The 24,458-nt window shown below is 36.4% G+C and overlaps 1 protein-coding gene across 2 annotated transcripts in view; it reads right to left on the reverse strand.

The window, feature by feature from the left end:
- LOC114034139 (TBC1 domain family member 12-like) overlaps positions 1–24,458 on the reverse strand; it is a 128,875-nt gene that overhangs the window by 36,126 nt on the left and 68,291 nt on the right. For both annotated transcript variants that reach the window (XM_027849742.1, XM_027849741.1), the window contains exons 3-7: positions 22,903–23,018; positions 13,083–13,165; positions 9,555–9,672; positions 9,145–9,251; positions 4,665–4,745 (exon numbers count right to left, since the gene is read on the reverse strand). In XM_027849742.1, the coding sequence (XP_027705543.1) occupies positions 4,665–4,745; positions 9,145–9,251; positions 9,555–9,672; positions 13,083–13,165; positions 22,903–23,018 (505 nt within the window). The remainder of the gene's footprint in view (positions 1–4,664; positions 4,746–9,144; positions 9,252–9,554; positions 9,673–13,082; positions 13,166–22,902; positions 23,019–24,458) is intronic.

Genomic DNA, 24,458 nt, shown 5'->3' on the forward strand with positions numbered 1-24,458 from the left:
AAAGCCAGGTGGGTAGAAGTGAAGAGGGGCTGTATTCCAGACATAGGGGACAGCCGCTTTATAAAGGCATAGAATCAGGAGACAAAATGTTGTATGAAGAACAATGAAGCCAATGTGGCTGGACAGCAGAGGGAAGTGCAGTAAGAAGACTAGCAAGGAAGGACCCAGGTTTAAAGGGCTTTAAATGCCAAATTAGTCAGTTAATAAGCATTTATAAGGTGTTTAGTTTGGGCCAGGAAGTCTATAAAGCACTAGAGGTACAAGAAAGGTAAAAGACAGTATTTGTTCTCAAGAAGTTTAGTCGAATGGAGGAAACAACATGCAAACAACTACACACAAACAAGATTTAGACAGGATACCTCAGAGATAACCGTAGAGGGAAAGTACTAGCATTAGGGGAGACCAGGAGAGGCTTCTTGTGGAAGGTAGGGTTTTAGCTGAGACTTGAAGGAAGCCAGGGCAGGAAACAATGAAGGAGAGAATTCTTGGTGTGAGGGACAGCCAGTGAAAATGCCTTGAGTAGGGAAATGGAGCGTTTTGTGTAAGGCCAGTGTCACTGGATTGCAGAATATGTGTTAGGAGTAAGACGACTGGAAAAAGAGGAAGAAACCAGGTTGTGAAGGGTTTTGAACAACAAAGGATTTTATATTGGAACCTGGGGGTAACAGAGAGCCACTGGGGTTTATTAAATGGGGAAGAGGGGAGGGTATGTGAGCATGGTCAGACTTGCATTTTAGGAAGATCAATTTGATAGCTGAGTAGAAAATGGACTGGAATAGAAACCTGAGGCAGGAGACCAACCAAAAGGCTCTGAGAATACTACAGGAATGGAGGAGGGCCTATAGCAGCGTGGAAGCAGTATCAGAGGAGAGAAGAAGATATCTAAGAGAGATGTTACAAAAGCAAAATCAACAGAATTTAACAGATTAAACAGGATGGGAGTGGAAGAGTGGAACACAATGGGAGAGTGTGAAGAGTCCAGGAGGACCACCTAACTGGGTGGTAAATCGGGGATTTTATATCTGATCCTGAGGGGATGGGGAGCCGAGGGTGTTTACTGAATGGGAGGGGGCGGGGGCCAAGGTGGGGGGGAGGGAGGGAGGAGAGTAACACGGTCAGGCCTGGGCTCTAAGGAGGTAACTTTGGTAGCTGAGCAGACAGACTGGAATAAAAAGACACCTGAGGCAACAAGAAGACCAATCAGAAAGCTACTCCAGCATTCCAGGCATGAGATGATGAGGGCTTGCACTAGGCTGGCAGCGGTGAGAAAGAATGGGGGCATAAAGCAGAGGTGGGAAGGGAAGAAGGGAAGAAAGACAAGATTTGACAAGGGCTTGGCTATGCTGGGTGAGTGTGAGGAGTTAAGGATGACTCTGAAAGTTCTGAGCCTGTGTGACAGGGAAGAGTTTGATGCCTTTGACCGTAATATGAAAGACAGAAACGAGGAGTGTTGGGGGGAAAAGATACTGAGTTCTGTTCTGGATATATTGAGTTTGAGAGACTTACGTTCCCTTTAAGATATCCAAAAGACAGATGGTGATACAAAACAGAGAGCTATACAGAGATAAGCAAATCCATTGAAGCTGATGAGATCCAGCAGGGAGACAGTTGACAGGGAACAGAGAAAAAGGCCCAGAACAGAGCCCTGGTGGTAACCTACAATTATTGAAAGTAACCTAGATGAAGATCTAGCAAAGGAGACCAAGGAACAGTCAGACAAGTAGGAGAACCTGGAAAAAGACAGAGAACCTAAAGAGTAGAGACCTCTAGGAGGAGAATATGAATTGCTGTTGAAAATGGGTATAGAAGTGAATGAAAGCAAATGTGAAAACTAAGTTTTTCTGAGATCTTCAAGGCAAGAGTGAGAAAATAACAGCAACAATAATATTAAGACTAGTTGGCCCTTACATAACACATTAAGGTTTGCAAACCACACATTATTTAATGCTCAAAGGTAGCTTTGTGTATGTTAAAAGTATAGTGGTTGAAAAGAATGATAGGAAATTGAAACAGATATGAGAGTGGGCTATATAACTTTTAGGCACCTATTACTACTAAAGCATAAGAGCCCCAACTGCACTTAGGCAGTAATGAGAGAAGAGAAGCAGCTGTTTTCCTCACAACATAACCCTAAAATCCAGACTTTTATCTCCTGCTGAAACTGCCTCCAGCTAAGAATCACTCAAGTAGATATGACTGTGATGTAAAAGGTAAAGAGTATCTACCATCAGAAAATGAACACTAATCCTTTGGTCACACAAAAATAAAAAATGCCACAACTAGATACATCGAATATAGTCAATGAATCCTTTTAAGACATTTGAAATTATCAAGTATGAATGGGCTAGTAACCCTCTAACCCCTACATCATAATGCATTCAATGACCACAAACACAGAGTTCATAAGAGACAGGTCAAGAAAAAACTGGGAAACAGCCAGTAATACAATTTGGCTAGACTATAGGAACTGCAAAAGAAGGTACTATAAAATAAGGTAGAAAAGGTAGTGTGGAGCCAGACTGGAAAAAGTATTATATCAGACAAAAAAGTTGTATTTCTTCCTATAATAAGAGTTAGGGAGACGCTAGAGTTTCTTGCGCCCATTAAGAGTAATACGGTCAGACCAGGAGAAGATTATTTTGGCAGGTGTGTCAAAGATGAAATAGAGATGATAAGACACTAGAGGCTGGGAATCAGGAGACTATCATAAGAGTTTAAGAGAAAAGAAATAAAAGTCTAAATAAGGATAGAAGTTTGAATGGATAGGAAAAAAGAAATTTAAGAAATATTTTCTACATACTTGTATATAAATATGTCTGTACACACATATAGAAATCTGGGTATCTATATATTTCCACATATATGTATGTATTATATACACACATATATAAAATATATTTATATATACACAAAACCAAGTTATATAAACACACACACACACACACACACACACACACATACACACACCTCTATACTTGAAAAAGGCAGATTTTTTAAATCAGAAAAGGGTATGACACCATGCCCCAGAAACTCTAAGTGAAAATACAGCTCAAGAGGGATGAAAAGCTTTCCAAAAATAAAACTCTGAATGTAAAAATCACAAAACATTCAAAATGAAGAAAAATTGATGCATCTAAACTAAATGCTCTCTAGTATGCTTGTATTTTCGAAAGAGTTATAAAGAAAGAGAAGGAGTGGGGACAAGGAAGAGAGGAATAGATCAAATCTAAAATAAGGCTTCCAGAAAAACAATTAAAATGAGACAGGATGCTTTAAAAGTACTCTTTTTTCCTTCCTGATCAAGACTACCAACTAGAAAGGGCTAGGACCACTTGTGGTAGAGGATGACATAGTGTTAATGGAAAAGAATGCAGAACTATTGCTCTACTCTTTTGCTTCAGTATTCCGTAACGAGGAAAATGGTCTTCAAAAGTGAAACAATAAAACAAAACAACCATAAAGAAAATGGAAGTTAAAGCCCAAGATGAGTGAGGAGATAAGAAGAAAGCACTTAAGCTGAAAGTAGGATCCCTATTTACAAAAAGGGGGAACGACTATATTCTAAAAACTAATGATTGGAAAACTAGTGACTGAAAAATTTACAGTTGATTCCCAGCAAAACTCTAGCATGAATTATTAAAAAAGATAGATTGTGATTACTTAGAAAAGAAAGCAGTAAACATTAGTATCTAGTCTAGGTTCATAAAGAACAACTTATGCCAATGTAGCCTGTCTTTTTTTTTTTTTGTGGTTGGGAACATGAACAAAATCGTGATCTGTGAAATACTGTACCAGAGTGGATCTTGACTTCAATGAAGTGCCTCAAGATATCCTTATAGAGAAGATGGGAAAAGATGGCTAGATGATTCAGTTAGGTATGGACACCTAGCTATTTAAATAACTTATCCCAGAGAGTGTTGAATAATACATAATATTATAAAGGGATATCAGATTGGAGCAGAGGATAGAATCTACAAAGTCATGCACTCATGCTATCTCCATAAAATCACTCTACACACTGTTTGTTGTTCATAGTTTGGGCTCATGTAGTTCAGAGTATCTTTTTGTACTTTTTTCTCCATCCCCTATCACCTACTTCACATCACATTTACCTCTTCTTTTCAAAGCCTAAGTTCCCAAGTTCATTCTCTACATTCTTGAGGCTCTCCAACTAGCATTTATTCAAGACATCTGAAATGATGTGGTAGGTGAATTCCTAAGCAGAAGAAGAATATAATGAAAGTAGCACTGTAAGATTTATCTAATTTTTTTTTTGAGGAAGTGAAGAAGAAGAGGCTAATCAACTAGAAGACTGCAACAATATTCTAGATATGAAGTGATAAGAGTAGAAGTAGAACAGTAGAACAGTAAAAGTGGAAATGGCCAGTAAGACATTGCAAATTTAGAGACTGACTCGATAGGGAAGATAACAATGAGAGATGAGTTATCTTTTGAAAGATGATTCCAAAATTCCAAGGCTAGGCATCTCTCTCAGTTTCTACATCTGAGAAACAAGGATATGAATGTCTTCCTTTCCCTACAGGGTTATAAAAGGATCAAATGAAAAAGTGCTACACAAATATATTAATATTGCATCAATGACAACAACAAAAACTCATCCTAACAACATAACTAAAAAAATCTGACACTTGACAAAGACACACCTTCTACATCATTCTCTGTACTTGTTTCACTGAAGCTTTTCCATCGTTCCTTTGCTCTGGAGAGGAAAATTTCATAAAGTTCTGCAAAAGAAAAATACAGACAAGTAAAAAAAAAGTTTAAGACCAAATAACAAGAATGGAACACTTATGTTCAAATATTTGCTCAATAACCTCACATTTATGAGAGTAAAAAAGAAATCGAAACTTTCCTAGCTCAACAGTGATATAATTGCTGAAGCCCTTAGTTTCCACAATCCTCTCTGCCTTACACATTCAATCATCCAACAAGAATTCAGTAAGTACTTAACAATACACAGAGAACTGTGCTAGATGCCCATGCAATGGAATCCCAGAAACAATCGCACTGGCTGCTGCTGAAAGAGCACTTACAAAGCAGAAGGGGTTACAGCTGACATGCATGACTTCTATCTACCTTGTGGTCACCCAGTGGACATTACTATCACCTACAGGAAATTACCAACAATTCACTGAAGCTGGGTTGCCCAATGGATAGAGAGCTGGACCTGAAGTGAGCAATAATTGAGTTTAAATACTGTTCAGATATTAGCAGTATGACCCTGGGCAAATTCTTTAACATTTCTCAGCCTGTTTTCTCATCTGTAAAATGTGAATAATAATAGCACCTACTTCACAAGATTGTTTTGAGAATCAAATAAGATACATACAAATACATGTAAAGTACCTGGCAAATACTAAAGCGCTATTTAAATGTTAGCTATTATTAATATTTTGGTTTGTTAGGTAGTCTTCGGCTATTTGAAAAGACTCCCTCAAACTATCATCAACCAATTAATTAATTGACCAATGTGGTTACACTTTAAGTTCTCTGAGGGAAGGGACCACGATTGTTTTCGTCTTTCTATTCCCTATGTGCTAGGCACATAGGAGGAACTTACTAAATGCCTCTTCATTAAGCAACTCTTATATAAGCAACTATTAAGTGCCAGGCACTGTGCTAGGTGATGAAAAGACAAAAAATATTCCATGTGCGGGAGGAGCACATGATTCTATAAGGAAGAATCAACACGTACATAAATAAGAATGCGCATAAGATGATGCCTGAGCTCGTCAGGAATGGCTTCATATAGAAAGTGGTGCCTTCCCTGAGCCTTGAAGGAAAGTAGGGGTTCTAAGATGCAGGGATAAGAACATTCTAAGCACAAGGTAAGGCATCCAATACAAAGGCACAAGGAGACAAAGCAGCCCCCGGACAGCCAGTCTAGCTGGATCATACAGTGTATTCTGGGGAAAAATGTATAATAATTCTAAAAAGACAGGTTGGAGCCAAACCATGAAGGGTTTTAAATGCCACAAGGAGTATTTTACATTTGAGTCTAAAAAAAGTAAGGAGCCATTGTTGTTTATGGATCAGTTTGTTATCAAAAGAGATATGTAAACTATTTTGTAAATCTTGAAGTGACATGTAAATCTTAGCTATTTTAATTTTCAGTAGAGGACAGTGACAGAGTGATATCTGGAGTGATATCTGCACTTTACAACAATCACTGTGGGAACCGTGTGAAGGATAGAACAGCAAAGAGAGAAACTTGAGACGAGACCACTAAGGAGACGTTCATTAATCAAGATGAGGGGTGACAAGAACCTAAACTGGAGTTAGACAGAAAGAGAAATACTCAAAAGATATTGTGGAGATATAGCAGAATTGTCAAAACTTGGTAACTGACTGGATATGATGTGTAGTCAAAGATGACTCAGAGGTTATGAACCTGAGTGAATAGAAGGACAATGGTGCCCTTGACAGAAATAGGGAAATTTAGAGGAGGGGTGGGTTTTGAAAGGGAAAGATAATGAGTTCTGTTTTGAACATACTGAGTTTAGACACAACAGGAGATCCAGTTTGACAGTTGGTGATATGGGACTGGAACTCAAGAGAGAAATTAGGACCATGGGATTACAGATTCAGAGCTAATACGGACCTCAGAGACCGTCTAACCCCCCCCCCCCCCTTCATTTTTATTACAGATGAGGAAACTGAAACCCAGGGAGGTTAAGTGACATGTTCAAGGTCACATATTTGGCGAGCATTTGGAGAGGCAGGTATCATGCTAGCTCCAGGGAGCTTTCTGAGTAGAGAAGATAATCCAACTATGGGAGTTGATGAGATCACCAGGAGACTGAATACAGAGAAAGAAGAGAAGACGTCCCAAGACAGTGTTATATACCCACAGCGAGTATACCCACAAGATAGGTGATAGGATTTGGATAATGATCCAGGGGAGCAGAACATGAAGGAGAAGCCACACAGGTAGTAAGAGAACCAGGAGTAGTGTCATGAAAACTCAGAGGGTGCCCAGGAGCCCAAGGGAGTTGATAGTGTCAAATACTACAGAGAAGTTAAGAAGGATGAACTCTGAAAAAACATTACCAGATTCAGAATTAGTAATTTTCAAGAGATCAGGTGATTGATAAGATAAAGTATGAAGTCACATGACAAAATTTTTTTCATGACAGGGGAACTATGAGCATATTCACAGGCAACAAGGAAAGAGTCAGTAAAAAGGGAGAGATTAAAGATGAGGTTGGCAGTAAGATTATGGGGGCAATTTGCTGGAGGAGATAAAAAAGGGAAGAGGATGAAGAGTACACAGAGGATCTGGTCTTGGCAAGAGGACTGGATATTTCAGAAACTGGAGAAATTAGGAGGAGAACATAGGGGATGATGTCTAGGTATTTTGATAGAAAAAGAGGAGAAGAGGAAGCATCAGGTGAATGTCTTCTGTTTTCTCAGTAAAGTAGGAGTTGAGGTCCTCTGCTAAAAGGGTTGGGAAACGTGGTGTAGGAGGCTTGAAAAGAACAGCTCTGGAATGGCCTTTGTGAGGAGCAGGATAAAGAATAAGGCAAGATGGAGTGAAGGAGTAGGAAAAAGGACTGCAGTGAGGTACCAACTGAAATTAAATAACAAACTTGTAGTGGACTCAGACAGACTTCCTTCAACACACATCATCAATACATGAGCAGGAATGGAGGAAGCAGATCCATGGATGGACTGTGGGAAAGGATGAGGGACATTAGGGCAAAGGTGTAAGGGATCTGAGAGCAGAGGTTAAACTGGTTAACTACTGGGTCAATATTAGGAAGAAAGAAAATGAACCGAGAGTAGCAGTGATGGCCTAGAAGCCTACTGAGGGTACAGTGAAATACTGCATTCCTTACATCCTTCAGTCAATTGTGGGATGGCAAAAATTCTACTGCAGGTTATCACTTGTGAAACCCTGCTCACTCCCTACTAGTACTCTCATCAAAGAAGCCTTCCTTCATTGTATGAATAGAATAGTTTCACTACCAATTGTCATCCTTGTGAGAGCTACCTTTATAATCTCTGACATTCTTGCTTCCCTTTCCACCAACTGCCACTATCCAAGACTTCATGATCTCTTGCATGGACTCTTATAACAGCTTCTTAACTACTGTCCTTGCCTCCTATTCTCCTCTCTTTAACTCATGTTTCCCATGGCTGTCAAAGAAATCTTTCTATTGCAAAAACCTGATCATATCACTCCCACATCTAAAAACCTCCAACACGCTCCTACTGCTTAGTAAATGGAATATGGGCTCCTCAGTGTGGCATTCAATGGCCTCGAGTATGCCTCTCCAGCTTTATTATATACTTTTCCTATTCATGCATGACCAGCTCCTCCTTAATCTTTCCCTGCCCTTTTCTTCCGTGCCTATGTACACTATCCATCATGTTTGAAATGATGGCCTCCACTATCTTGACCTGCTGAAATCTTTCAAGTTCTACTTCTGATGTTTTTCATCTCTGAAAAGTTACCCCAGCTTTCAAGATATGTGATCTTAGCCATCTTAAGCCTCAAATACCACTGTTTGGACCCCTTCTCTACTTATATTGTAATTGTCTTTATGAATGAATGAAAAAGCCTTTATTAAATCAGAAGAGCCAAGCACAGCAACTGACACAAAAATTTGCTTGGTCTTGGAGATATTCTTAAAAATCTAGTCCTTCTAGTGTTAAGTGCTTACTATATCCTAAGCACTTAAGTGTTTAGGCATATTTAAATAGAAAAATCAAGACAATTCCTGCTCTCAAGGAGCTTACACTCTAACTGGAGGATACAGTGCAGTTTAAATAAATAAACAAATAAATAAATAAAACACTGAATTTGGAGTTAAGAGAACCTGGCTTCAAATATCCTGTCACGATCACTTATGATCTCGAGCACGGTATTTTCCATTTCAGTTTCCTCAACTAAAAAATAAGAATGGTGCTATAGGATGTTTAAATCTATACTCTTACCCACCTCCTTTCCTAACTAAATTACAAATTTTCTGAGGGCAGATACTGCATCCTGCTTCATCCCAGTGCCTAGAAGAGTATGTAACATATAGCAAATGCTTAATGTCCTTTGAATTTAACTGAACAAACACAATACTACTGATATCAGATATATTGGTATATGTGGGAACATGTAATACAAACCAGGAGTGATATTGAGTTCATTTCCCACAGCAAGACTCCATACTTTTCCACGAACACTAGGGGGCAGTCCTTGCCACCACAACTCTCGAACTCTTCTTGTACCACGCCTTGAAATAAAGGAGAAAAAAAAAAAGAGAGAATGTTATTTAATACTGAAACTAATAGTTACATGACTTACCAAGCCCATAACTTTTGGGAAGAATGCAATGCATTCTGTCTTTAGATTTCATGTTATCAAAGGACAAAAACCTACAAAAGTATAGCATTTCAAAGGGAAGCAGTGATTATTTTTGAGAATTATGACTGGATTCAAACAACATAGCTAGAGTCAAAAGACAGATGAGAAATAAGGAAAAACTAGAAAGAAGATGCATAAAATATATTATTTCCAGAAAATTCTGCTTACTTACATTCCTTCCCAATTTGGTAGTATCTCATTGACCCATATCACCATTGCACTTGCAATATTTTCTTCTTGTTTAAACCGTTCTTTCATTATTTGTTTTCTTTTATGTGCTTCTTTAATTTCTGCATTGAACATTGAAGAACTTAATCATTTTAAATAAGCCATTTTAAAACTCTCTACGTTTGTAATAAGTTACTTCTAAGTCTATAAAGCTGCAGTTTTTTAAAGTTTTCTGATTATAGGAGTAAAGAGAAAAAAATACTTTTATAATATTTAACTTTCATAACATTCAGTATTTCATAACCAGCAGTGGAAGGGAGCTAAGAAAACATCTTGTCCAATCTTCCCATTTTAAAAGAAAGTGAAGCTCAGTGATACTAAGTGACTAAGTCCAAGGTCACAAAGCTAGTTGAGGGCAGAATTGGGATTAGAACCCAAGTTTCCTGATTCCTAAGTCTAACGTTTTTTCAACTATGTTGTATACTGTTCTCTTCTTTCCTGGACTTTAAAAAAAACAGACATCTATAAATTTGTTTACCAAAGGACCAAAAGTACCAAGGATAATTTTAATAGGATAGCTTTCTAATTCTTTATTATAAAGGTTGGCTCACTGGGAAGAATGAACAGGGAAAATGTAGGCCAAAAAAACCAAAAGATATCAAAAAAGATCTATTAAAAATGTAACTTCCTGGGGCAGCTAGGTGGCACAATGGATAGAGCTCTGGCCCAAGAGTCAGGAGGACCTGAGTTCAAATCCAACCTCAGACACTCAACACTTAATAGATATGTGACTTTGGGCAAGTCACTTAACCCCAACTGCCTCACCAAAAAGCAAAAGCAAAAAAAAAGAAAAAAAAAAGTAAACTTTCTTAAGAAGATACCCTTCTTTCACACTGATACACAACTTTTTACTAGAATTACACAGAGTTCAGCAAGTCAATGACATTAAAACCATCATACAACTAAACTGGTATGCTTACCAATTTTTGTTGTTTTTTTTAAAGATTTCTCTTTGATTATACAAAATGTATAAAGAAGTTCAAAATCGATAACACAAAGTATACTTAAAACACACACATCCATCACCAGAACAATATTTTTTTAAGTCTCCAGATGCCCACTTCTTTGTAAACTCTAAAGTACTAGATAAAAGTGAGATTATTATAACAGTAATGAGGAAGCAAAGCATAGTAGATAACCAACTAGTCTTGAAGAAAGGGGCCCAGTCCTACGTTCAAATCTTGCCCTTGAGACACTCTAGTAGGTGTGATCCTGGGCAATTTGCTTAAAAATCACAGTGCCCCAGGCAAATCTCTAATATTATAATTTATAAACTAGCTAACTATCTTCCATTGGTGGAAGGAAATTTGCACTGCAGGATTTCCATACATGAATGAATCACAGGTCTAGAAAAAAATCAATTATAATAAATTATTACTATACTCTCATTTTTTTCTCTTCATTAACTAAAACAAGACACTTGAACAAAGGTTACTACGATCTTCTACTCATTGATGACTACCTTAAATAGTATAAATGAAAAAGTAACTATAAATTTAATGGTGTTATTTATTGAGCAGCATACATTTAGGAATTCAATATTGCAAATATTGCAAATATCTATAGAAAAATGAATTTTAAGTAGTTTTTCTCCACGTTTCCCACCAGCTTCACTGCTTTTGGACTTCTTTGGCCCTCTCCATCATGCTTTCCTTCCCCAGGAAACTCATCATGGGGAAATCTCATCATCCTGCAAGACTAAATCTGCCTGGTACTCACATCTCATCAGTCCCTTCTGCCCCTCTCTGTTTAAAGAGGGGGCTCAGAATTGATCTTCTCCACATCCTCCACCAGCTCCGCTGCTTTTGGACTTCTTTGGCCCTCTCCATCATGCCCCAGCACCAGATATCTTCTTCCTCCTCCCCTCCTCTTCAGCTTCCTTTCTGTACGTTGTCTTTTCCCAACAGATTATAAGCTACTAGGGGATGGGACTGTATTTGTTTTTATATATATTTGTATCCTCACTGCTTAGCACAATAGTTGGCACATAGCAGGCACTTCAAATTTACTGACTGAAAACCAGTAATTATTTTAAGATTAAAAACAATTTATTATGTATATGGGGGGAAGCCCTACTTTCACAAGTTTCACAAAAGTCATGAGCAGGTGTTCCTAGGATAATTAAGTTCTGGTATCACTACAGCAATAGGAAACTGAAAGGGACACTGAGCTGGGAATCAGAAAGCCAGCAATCTAGTCCCAGCTGTTCCACTTAGAGCTGTGAGATCTTGAACACGTCACAACCATCTTGAATCTAAGTTTTCATATGTGTAAAATAGGGATAATAATAATGCTTCCCTTACCTCCTTCACAGCAATTTTGGTGAACATCTTTATTTTACATGAATTGCAAAGGATGAGACAGGCAAGGAAGTTATGCTCTCCACTAAGAGATATTCCAAGGACAACATGGATCCTAAACACATCTCCCCTGACAATTTTAAAATTTATGTGAGTTGTTCACTTAGGGGCAACTAGATGGTGCAGTGGATAGAGCACCGGCCCTGGAGTCAGATGGACCTGAGTTCAAATCTGGCCTCAGACATTTGACATTTACTAGCTGTGCCACCCTAGGCAAGTCACTTAACCCTGACTGCCTCACCCAAAAAAAAAAATTAATCTGAGTTGTCATCTAAAGAAAAGTAGTACCCTGTATTAATTAACATTTAGTAAATAATATTGTTTATATAAGAAATAACATTACTATTATTAGTGTCACACTTTAGAAAAAGAGGCTGCAATAAAAAGTGACACTTCAAACAACTGGGATTACGGAGACAAGAAAATATGTTTGGAAAGCGTCAAGGACAGCAAAGCCATTGCAGCTCAGCTGTTTCCAGATTCAATTACGTTCCCACCTAGAAGTTCCTCCTAAACCATTCAACACTTAAGAGTAATTCAGTTTCAAAACACCAAAAAGATAAACTACACCAGAGACGAAAACCAAGAAAGTTTACAAACAAAGATAGCAGTAACAGCAATATGAGCCACTACTTGTTTTAATAAAGTAAACAAGTACCTTTGTGGAAACAGCAAGTTTATGGGCTCCCCAATTTTCCCTGATAAATCTTTAACATAGCTGAAAGTCAGATATGATCACAAGAAGGTACTGTGTTCTTCATCCAGGTTTTTAATAGTTACCATAGCATTTCCTCAATTAAAGCTGAACTAAAGTTAATAAACTATTTTAAAGTACCAATAACTCAGACCAAACACTTGACACTTACTAGCTGTGTGACCCTGGGCAAGTCACTTAACCCCAATTGCCTCACCAAAAAGCAAAAAAAAAAAAAAAAAAGTACAATAAATAAAAAGCACAACTATTGGGCTTTCAGATAAAAAAATCACTTCACATAAAGTATCAATCAAATTTTAATGTATTTTTTGGTGGACATCTTATTCTTATTCACTGATTTTAAACAAATCAATGAATCAATTATACAAAACTGATTCAAATTCTGATAATTTCATACCTCGTTTTTTAGCCTCAGCCACCATTTCATCATATTCTTGTCTATGACGTAAAGCTTCTTCAACTGATTTGGCAGGAAGATTTCTGAAAAATAAATGCTAGAGTCAGTCAATTCTTTTTAAAAGACCGATTTTTGATGTGTTAATCTTTCCCTTTTTTAAGGCAAAGATTAAGGAAAGGCCAACTTACACACTGCATATGTTACAATTTATTCTGATTCAAAAGTTGACCATCTAAATTTCATCTGCATTACAAATGTGCCACTTATAATACATATAGCCTAGCTTTTTATTTATTGAATCAATGAGAGGCACTATGCTATTTTAGGAAACAACACTGAATTTGGAGTCCTTTCACTTACAGTACTGTTCATATTAACTGGAACAAATTCAAATGAATTTATCAAAATAAACATCCAACTTTTTACATCTTTAAAAAACTTTCAGTAATATGTTTTTTTTTGCTACCATCGCTTATATTACACAATTTGGCACTATGGTCACAAACTCTGATATCTATTCTTTAATTCATCACGAAATCATCCTTTTATCGCATGGGTTATTAAACATATATTCGCCAAAGAGTCTATTTTTTTCCAGTCTAGCCTTGATTTAAAACCTATAGGTTTTTAATGAGGTTTAACTCAAGAGAGTTCTCAGTCTAATCTCCATGTCTTGAATAAGTGCCTGGACCTCTTGTGGCATGTGGCATGGTGCCAGGTCATTTCCATTTGGGAAGAGCTGTAATTCTGGAGCAACTCTTCTTCTCAGCATTACCAATATACTTGTCAAAGATCATCCTCCCATGAATGAGGATAAGACTTCCAAGACCACAGGAAGTAAAAAGTTCCCCAAAACACTTTTGAGTATTTACACTTACAGGCTTTTGAAGATACAAGCTCACCTAACTTTTGACAATGGTTTTCTGAGCTTTGAATGAATGAGTCTTAGCTATCAAAATTACTTTTTCTCCAATCTACAGTCATTTTTTTACACACTTGTCTTGTCCTTAGTAAGTTATTCTTCTTCAGAGCAATGATCTGAAATTGTTTTTTCACTCACTACCTTCTTCCTGTTCTTTCAATGTCAACAAGCTTACAGTACATTGTAAAGGAATCAATAATATTCCCCCCTACTCCTCCAGCCTCCAGGTCCCTCTTTGCTTGTTACTTGAGGATAATTTAAGCTCTTTTATATAAATAATTTGTCAGCAGTTGGTGGTGTTTTTCATTTTTGACAAATTTTCCCTTGCATTTAAGTGTGACTGACTCTCTTTCATTGCAGGGTTGAATGAGTCTTAAAATTCCTGACTTCCCCACACCAATAGCTGTGGCAGTATTTCTAATAGCCATTAAAGTGTGCTTTTAAGAGCTACAATTTTTATACTTTACCTTGGAAAAAAATAGCCATTCTTAAAAAACACAGAATTAAAAGTAACAAAATAGAGCACTAAAATGAGTGCATGGCACAAAATCCAGTACTTAACCAGACAGGACCAAACGTGGGGACAATGGCTTGTTCTGGTTTCATCTGGCCAAAGTAAGATATTCTGAGAGACTCTCTTGTCAGTATAAACAAGTTATGTATCACTATTACCGTCACAAACTAACATCATATCAAAATTATTGACTGTCTCAGGTAATTCACACACCACTGTACTCATGTCACAGACTTACCTTCTGTGAGCCAAAGCTTCTTATCTATAAAATGGCACAGCAACATTTATACTACATCTCACACAGGGATGTCATGCAAACCAAATGAGACAGTGCACACAAATCACTTTTGATTATAAAGCACTACATAACTATAAGCTATTATTATTATTGCATTTCAAAAGAGTGATGAAGAAGCTTTCTTTAGCTGACTTTTATCAGGTCCTTTTAACTGAATCACAAAATAAAATCACATCAAATATTATGGTACAACTGAAAGCAACCTTAAACATTATCTGCTGCAACAACTTATTTTACAGATAAAGAAACTGAGACCCAGATGGGATAAAATAATTAACCAAATTTCCCTTAAATTCCTAAATACACAGAGAAGAAAACCTATTTTTGGTTACTTTAACATTAGTTTTGAATTTTCCATAGATTACCTCTGAGTACAATATCTTCTATGTTTTATGCAGAGTGCAACTGTTCTAATACATATCAGAGAGTAACCAGAGACTTGCTTGAAAAGGCCACTAATGTTTTATATAGTTGGCAGTAGAGAAAAGTAGCAATGGCCAGTGTCAACACTCTCACTGTACAACTTCATTATATAGTCTATCCAGGAAAAGGGGAAAATTTGACAATTTCATGGCAAAAGCAATACAGTCCAAACTGCTTTGTGTAGGTATGTAAAAGAAAAAGAAAAAGAAAAATCATGAAAAGTACACAAACAAAAATGCCTTCCCTTTCCTTCCCTTCACCCTGACCTCATCTTGACCCATCCCATTTCCTTGACAAAGAAAACTCTGTTAAGTATAATGTCATATTTGACCAGTCTGCAACACACCCTGGAACTACCTGGTATACTCTGACAAATTTCAAGTCAGGCCAGAAAATAGTCTTATTGTCTAGATTTATGATCTAACCCTAATAACCAAGACTTCTAGGTAGAAAAGTATGATTCCCTGGCCTCTTCAGAGAAACTATTCATTCATGGAATTTTTTAAGGTCCTAAGATTGCCTTGCCCTAAGTTACCTTCTGACCAACTGACCCCTAAACCTATTTTATTCAGCGTTCCTTAAAGTCTGACAAGCCTCTCCTGTCTGACGATCTACTCCAGAAGACTAGATTATATCCTGCTGTTTCGCTTCACACTACTAAATGCATAAATTAATAAGAATCTTTCCCACTTAGGCCTACAATACCTCTTGCCTAACCACCTCCTCAACTCCTAGAAGATGTACTTAATACATCTTCTAGAATGGCAAAGAATATGGAAAATACAAAGCATGGACAATTAAAATTTCATAGTCAGACACAAGAATTTAGGAAGAATATGAGTGACAGAGTCAGGTCTGTCCTTAAAGCTGTGGGGAGAGACATGTATAACAGACCAATTAGAAATCTATCACAGTGGTACAGACAAGTGGTGCTGAGGGCCTACCGGTGAGTAGAGAGTTGTTGTAGAGACAGAAACAGCAAGATTTGGCAACTGACTAAATATGTACGGTAAAAAAGAGTGAAGAGTCGAAAATAATGCTGATGTTACAAACTTGGGAGAACGGAAATATAGCAGTTTGGAAGGGGTGTAAGTTTGGGATATAAAATAATGAGTTCCATTTTGGCCCCAATAAGCTTAAGATGTCTCTGTGTCAGCCTGTCTGAAACGTGCAACAGTCACCTGGTAAGGCAGGCACAAAGCTCACAGGACAGAGGGTGCGAGACAGATCAATGACTCATAAAGTTCCTTGTCAATTTCTTCTTATCTGGGCAGTCCATTGGATTTCTCCCCACCTTTATACCAAGTGACTGGCTCGTATCTTTTTTTTTTCTCTTTTGTTTCTTGGATGACATCATTTATACCAATGTCTCTGAAACTGTGGGTCGCAACCCAATATGGGGTTGCATAACTGAATGTGGGGGTTACAAAAAAATTTGGCAACAGTAAGTGGTTTCTGAACATGCAACGACCAAAAATTAATTTAAAATCAAACATGCAACGAATCAGAGGTGTTTCTGGCAGCGCTTGCTGTGTGGCGTCACTGCAGCCTCGGTTCTAACACACAATGTGCACACTTTGCACTGCACATGCCGTCACCCCACACAATGCCAACGAACTGCTAGAAACACTTTGGCTGAGATTTGAGACTATTTTGTTACGAACTGCAGTGTTTTTACTGTACATACAAAGCTTTCTGCTCTTGCAGAAACATAATAGTTTAATTACAGAAAATAAAGACTTTCAATATTTTCCCACTGTCATTCCTCAGCATGTAAGTATCAAATTATTATATCTTTGGATTGTATTGTGTCAGAATGTTTGATTTTAAAAATTACTGCTATCTCCTTCTTTTACAGAAACATTAAGTGTTTAATTGCAGCAAGCAAAGACAAAAGCTCTTTAATAATATTTCTCCACTATCACCACTGTATGTGTATATAAGTGTGAACATCAGTTTTTAAAATTAGGCACAAACAAATATAATTTCATAAACAAAAGCTAGTATTTATTTGAGAAATTATTATCAATATTTATGTTTTAGGACAAAAATATTTTAGGTTATGAGTGAGTGGCTAAATGCAGGTTCTAGAGGTAAAAATGCTGATGACAATGCAGCAGTCTTCACTACCAGGTTGTAGTACACCTAAACTGACAAGAAAAAGAAAATATGTCGAATCATGTGGCTCTCAAGAGGGCAAAGTTTAAAGATATTATTGAAACTGAAAGATGAAGTAGTATTTTTGACTGAGTAGAAATGCAATTCTGTTAATTTTTTTCATAATGACATAGCTTTGAAAACTGTTATCTGTTAGATATTTTTGAAAAACTCAATTATTTAAACATATTGCTTCAAGGAAAGAATTGTAACTTATTTATGTTAAAAGAAAAAATTGAAAGTTTTACTTAAAAAAGTTAATATATGAACTAGGATAGAAAATGTTTCTTCAGAAATGTTTACAGCTACAGATAATTTTATAATTGAAAATAACTTTCCCAAAGATTTAATCATATGAGTCATAATTGATCATCTGAAGTGCCTGGAAACACAGCTTCAGAAATACTTCCCTTCAAATTTTGATTCTAAAAAACTAAGTTGAGTTCATAAACAATACTCAGTTGAAATAAAAAATGTCAGTCATCTACCATTAAAAATTCAAGAAAAATTTGGTGAGTTATCAAGCAACACAGGTTTAAAACTTGAGTTTCCTAAAAAAAATCGTTAAATGAATTTTGGATTGGGATTAGGCCAGAATTTCCAACAATTTCTGAAATGGCTCTAAACATACTTCTGCCATTTTGTACTACGTATTTATGCAAAGCAGCATTCTCAGCACTGACAATTACAAAATCAAAATATCAATCAACTCCAAAAAACACTGAAGATGCTCTACATCCCACAGTATCAAATATTCTGCCAAGATTTAATTTTTAATGTAAAAATAAACAAGCACATCCATCATTAGTATGCAAATTTGTTTTCATCTTTAATAAATGGTAAAATTATAATGTATACCAAAGAATAAATTTCTTTATGATTTATTATCAGTAAACTGTTTGATTTGTATACCTATTTTTTATACTTATATACCAGAGGTCATGTAAAAATTTCTTAGGCAAAAAGGGGTTGTGAGAAGGAAAAATTTAAGAAGCCCTGATTTATACCATCCTTGAAAATTCCTGGTTTGTGAAACACTACAGCCTGCTCATCCCCAACCATGCCATCTGGAGAAAGTTCATTTTCATCTCTTTGGAAAGCATGTTGTTCAATGATCTGTACCCATACACCTAAGCCAGAAGAATACTAGCATTAAAAATATAAGTCTTTCTTACATGGACTGATGCAAAGTGAAGTAAGCAGAAACAAGAGAACATTGTGCACAGTGACAACAATACTGTATGGATAAAGAAATGTGAATGACTTAGCTATTCTCAGAAATACAATGATCCATGACAATCCCAAAGGACTCATGATGAAACATACTATCCACCTCCAGAGAAAGAATTGATATTATCTGAACACAGACTGAAGCATACTATTTTTCACTTTCTTTACTTCATTCCTTTTTTGTTCAACTCTTGCACAAAATGACTAATATGGAAACGTTTTACAAGATTGCACATGTATAACCTACATAAGACTGTCTACCATCTCAGGAAGTGGAAGGGGAAAGGGAAGGAAGGAGATTTAGAATTTGGAACTCAAAACTTTAAAACAAAAAAAAAAAGTTAAAAACTGTTTTAACATGTAATTGGGGAAAAATATTATTTAAAAGTAAAATAAAATAAACAATATCAGTCTTTGTTTTAGAGGACCATTAAAAATACTCCAAATTCCCAAAGAAAATATAACATCCCACTGTGCTTATAATACTTTGATTTTTAAAATGACTGGATTCAGTAAAACAAAACACTATCCCCTAACAGGTTTTTTACAAGTTAAGTATTTCCTCTGCATGTCAAAATTATAGAGGAGTCCTTAAAAGACATATTAAAAGAAATAACCTTAATTCAATGACATTTCAGATAAGGAATAAAAAAGGAGTTACAAGGGTGCTCACCCCTGTCACGGAAGAGGTCTAATGTAAAGAGTCCACAAGAAAGATGTTAAAGCCCTCTGGATAACAGAATTTGGGGGAATGACATTGGACCTATGGCATCAAACCCCAGAATGCCCGTCCTTGCTCATAAGGAGCACATGATCTAATAAGGGAAGACAACACATAAAAGGAAGCTGGGAGGCAGGGAGAGAGGTTGGGCAGGCACGATGATGTCCAGACGAGTGCAACTGGGTGGGAAATGAAGAGATGGTTCCCCTAAACATTCTCCTTAAATGGAGAATATGGGGGAGCTCTCTGATGTCCATCTGGCAAGATTGAAACTCCAGTTTTTTGGGGGTTTATCTGATTCATAGTGAATTTTGACCCAGCCTCCCATTGCGAGAGACAGTCCCTGCTTTTCAAATGGGTTTCTTGTGAACAACATATTGTGTGGTTTGTTTTCTCATCTATTCTACCATTTTCTTTCATTTTACTATATTGTTTAGTCAATTCGCATTTAAAATTATGAGAAGGAGGTTTGGGTTTTCCTCCTTTGGTTTCTTTAGCATTCTTCTTAGATATGTTTTTATTCTCTTCCTCTTTTAAATGAATTCTTTGCCACTGCAATTAGTTTTACTTAAACTACTTTGAGGCATCTCTATTTCCACGGGTTGTATTCCTAGTGTGCCCAGCTCTCCCAGCATTTCCTTTCCCTAGCTTGAAGTTTTACTTAAGTTGCTGAATTTTCTTTTTTAAATGTAGTTTTCTATTTCTTCCTCTTTTTTTCCCCTTCTCTTTCTCCTCTAAGTTAAGTGGTTAGAGGCAGGTGAGTGGTACAATGAACAGAGCACCAGACCTGGAGTCAAGAAGACCCAAATTCAAATCCAGATTCAGATATTTACTAACTCTGTGACACTGGCAAGTCACTTCACTTGTATGCTTCAGTTTCTTCATTTGTAAAATGAAAATAATAATAATAATAGCATCCAGCTCCCAGGGTTGTTGTAGCCTAAAAATAGGATAATATTTTCAAAGTGCTTTGCAAATCCTAACATGCTATATAAATGCCAGCTATTACTAGTAGTAGTACAGTAGTTCAAAATTTCTCTATCTTCTCCCCTCTGATTTCTTATGTTGGTTAGTTTTCCTTTTATTGTGCCTTTTTCTAAGAATTGCTTTGCTTTGTTTTCTTCCCTCTTTTCCCTTCCAGTTTATTTTGCAATTTTATTCTTTGTGGGTAAGTCCCCACCCCTTTCTAATAGAATCAGAAAATGTGTGATTCAATTCACAGAAGTAACATGCCTGGTACCAATTCCCCTCTGTCCTAAATCATGCAGTGCAATTCCACCCCTTCTCTTCCCCTTAACTGTTCTCCTTACTAATGACCAGGCCATTTTACATAGATTCCATATCTACCCCAACTCCCCTTCTAGATACTCAAGGCCCCAGAAACTTATACGACCCTTTTCCTGGGTCAGGATTTTTATCCATGGAAGCATCACACTCTCTCAGATGTAGCCTTCCAGTGCATTACCTGTCCCACTGAGGTCTCCAATCTCCTACACACTTTTTTCCTGAGTAGAGGGTTGTTCAGTGGGACATCTACCCTTGTTTGGGCTGAGACCACCTCTTTCAACTCTCCTTGACTTAATTATTCCTTTCTGCTTCCTCTCTTGAATTCTCCTGAAGCCTTCTTCTTGAGAAGAAGCTAGAGGAATCATCTCTTCACTGTTTGCCCATGAATGAAGGAGAGCTGTATCACTCACCTCTCCTTACCCCATTAATGTACCCTCCCCCTTCGTAGATCACAAATTATAAGAGAAATGCAACTTGTAAAACAACCCTGAAGTTTCACTGTGCAAATCAGCAAAAATGACAAAAGATACGAATAGTCAATATTGGACGGGGTGTAGAAAGATGGGAACACTAACAAGCTGTTGGTGGAACTATGAATTTACAACCATTATGGGAAAATAAATTAGAATTATGTGAAGAAAGTAACTAAAATGCCCATACCCTCTGACCCAGAGCTTCCACAGCCTGGCATATATCCCAAAGAGGTCAAAAAAAAGAAAGGGTCCTTAGACATCAAAATATTTATAATAGCATTTTTTGTAGTAGCAAATAATTAGAAATAAAATAGATGCTCATCAACTAGGGAATAGCTAAACAAGGGCTGTGTGTGTATGTGTGTGTATTAGATATATATAGATCTAGATAGATATATGTATATATGTATATCAATGTGCTGGAATATTAGTATATTATAAAAATGATACAATGACTATATTACTATGCTATAAGAAATAATAAATGAGATGAATAAAGGCATAGGAAAACTTATATGAATTGACATAAAGTGAAATAAGCAGAACCAGGAAAACAATATACAAAATAATAAGATGTGTAAAGAACAACAAAAAAAAATATAAACTGAATGATCTAAAATTATAATCACCACATTTGGCCTCAAAGAAGAGATATGAGATGACATATCACCCCACATCTCTGAAGCAGGAGACTCTAAGGGCAGAATACCACATAGAAAATGTAAGGCTTTTTGATATGTTTGTTAGCATTTGCTAAAATTTTTTTTCCTCACTTTTATTCTTTGTTATAAGGGATATCTCTTGTTTTGTTTTGATTTGTTTTTAGGCAGTTGGGGTTAAGTGACTTGCCCAGGGTCACACAACTAGTTAAGCATCAAGTGTTTGGTCTGAGGCCACATTTGAACTCAGGTCCTCCTGACTTCAGGCTCAGTACTCTATCCACTGCGCCACCTACCTGCCCCTATGAGGGATATATCTTGTGCAGTGTGGGAGAATTTAAGTGATATAAATACATAAAATATCAATAAAAATTTACTTTTTAAAAAGAGCTAAAATAAAGGCAACCTGGCAAAGAAGATAGAAAGCCAACCTTAAAACCAGAAAACCTGGGTTCAACTTCTGTCTCTGATACATACTGGCTTTTGTGATTCTAGACAAATCATTTAACCTTTCCATGCCCTAGACTATTTTTAAGATTATAAATTGCAGAGAAGTACCATATTTCACTGCATAATCATCGTAGATTTTATGTCAAATTTTTTTTGCAAAAAAGGTGGGGTGCAACCATTATAGAATACCAGTGAATATACAATAAAACTCAACACTAACAAGGCACGTGCCCTGAGAATTCTAGGATCGCAATGCATGACAGATAAATGTGTATCCATATGCCACTGGTGAAAGCACTGCTGCTTTATTTACCTCTTAAGAGGCCTGACAGAATTATACCATGCAAAGATTACGCAACAAAAGGTTACAAGCCAATTTTTGGACTGGAAAAAAAAAACACCATAGGGTTCAATGATTATGCAGTGGTGACGATTATGTGGTGAAATATGGTAATTTTAATGCATCATTGCATTAAATTAAATAAAAGCTCATGCCAGCATCAACTGAATCTACTTATGGCTTCTGAATCAACAATGTAGTTTTTTCTTATTAAGACATCTTTCTGGAATGACTTTTTTCAAAAACAAGTTTCCGAGGAATATCAAATACCTTTAATATGATAGGTTAGATAAATTGTTCTAAAATTAAAAGTATCAACAATATTAACAATCATTAAAACACTTACGATGGTCGATCCTCAAGAATGAGAGCAGTGGTTGAAAGTGGTTCAAATTCAAAATTTTTACGTCTTGTGGACGGAAGTGGAGGTTTACATGTCCTCCCTATTCGTGCTTCATATTCCTAAAGTTAAAAATAATATACATTATCCAAAGATTTTACATTTTAAACTTTTATTTAATTGCTAATATTTAACTATTGAAAATAATATGTCACAGCAAGAAAATATGTATATATTAACTTACAACTTTCAGGTGAACAAGAAAAAAGATTAAAAACCTAAAAAAAATTTTAAACCACAAGAGTAATTATGTCAAATTCAGAAATCTGACAATGTCTAGGAATTCCATCCAAAAGTCACGGAAAAAAACCCCAGAAAAGTAATGAAATAACCAAAAACTTTGCACTTTAGAATAAATATCAAAAACATGGTGTTAAACTCTTTATTAAGATATTGTATTGCATATAGGTTGTTAGAAATAAAACACACAAACCATTTAAATGTTGATAACACATTTTAAAAAACCATACAAAGAAGTTAAGTGAGAATTTACATCACTGAGTGATAAACCAGTTGGTATTTAAAAAAAAAAAGTTTTAAATGGCTGAATTGCATTGAATTGCATATCCAATGGAATTAATCGGACTTTCAGATACTAGAAAAAGAAATTCAAAACTGAACTAACTCATGTAATCATATCAAGGTGGGGCCTGAGATTCTTTCATTCAACTCTCTCATTTTCTAGATGAGGAAACTATGAAGTGAGCTGACCTGCTCCCACAGCTAGAAAGCCAGGGCTCTCTGGCTCACGTCTGAGTGTGGCTTGTACTCTACATTATACCATCTTCCTTGGTTCCACAGGTCAAAGAGACATGTGTCATGCTTAAAAACGTAAAGAAATTTGTGATGAACATGTTGAACATTTACTTGTTTTAGTTGCTTATAATATCCTGACATGCCATGCTCTGAGGTTTGCAAAGCACTGTATACACACCATCTCATTTGAGCCTCACAACAACACTGACAGAGACTACAAGTATTCTTATTTCTATTTTTCAGAGTAGGAAATTGAACTAGTAAGCTTTGAAAGTGACACATGAATCCAGATGTTTCTAACTCCAAGTTTGGCATTTTTTCCACTATACAGAGCCTCTTCCTAAGATGCATTTACATTTTATTAGAAGATCCTGTTATCATCATTAGGCATTGTATACAACACTAAAAATGGCTCAAGCAAAGTATAATTACAAATATCTATTCAGATCAACAAGTATTTGAGTGCACAATACATGATATATTATCCACCTTGGATGGATATAAAAACAGTACAAAGCAATATGATAATCTTGCTAGGCATTATTACCCACAATTTATAAGACATGGACTCTGTGACAAATGAACTTACAATCCAGCTGGACAAACAAAACTGAACATACATAAAACACTTGCTAAATACAAGAAAATATAGAATCAAATGAGACCAATATAGACTCAAAAGAAACCAGGATGGGTCAGAGTAGTTGGAGTAGACTTTATGGAAGAAGTGGAACCTAAAAGATGAA

Source organism: Vombatus ursinus, unplaced genomic scaffold (assembly GCF_900497805.2).
Source record: "Vombatus ursinus unplaced genomic scaffold, bare-nosed wombat genome assembly UNPS02008216.1, whole genome shotgun sequence".
NCBI lineage: Eukaryota > Metazoa > Chordata > Mammalia > Diprotodontia > Vombatidae > Vombatus > Vombatus ursinus.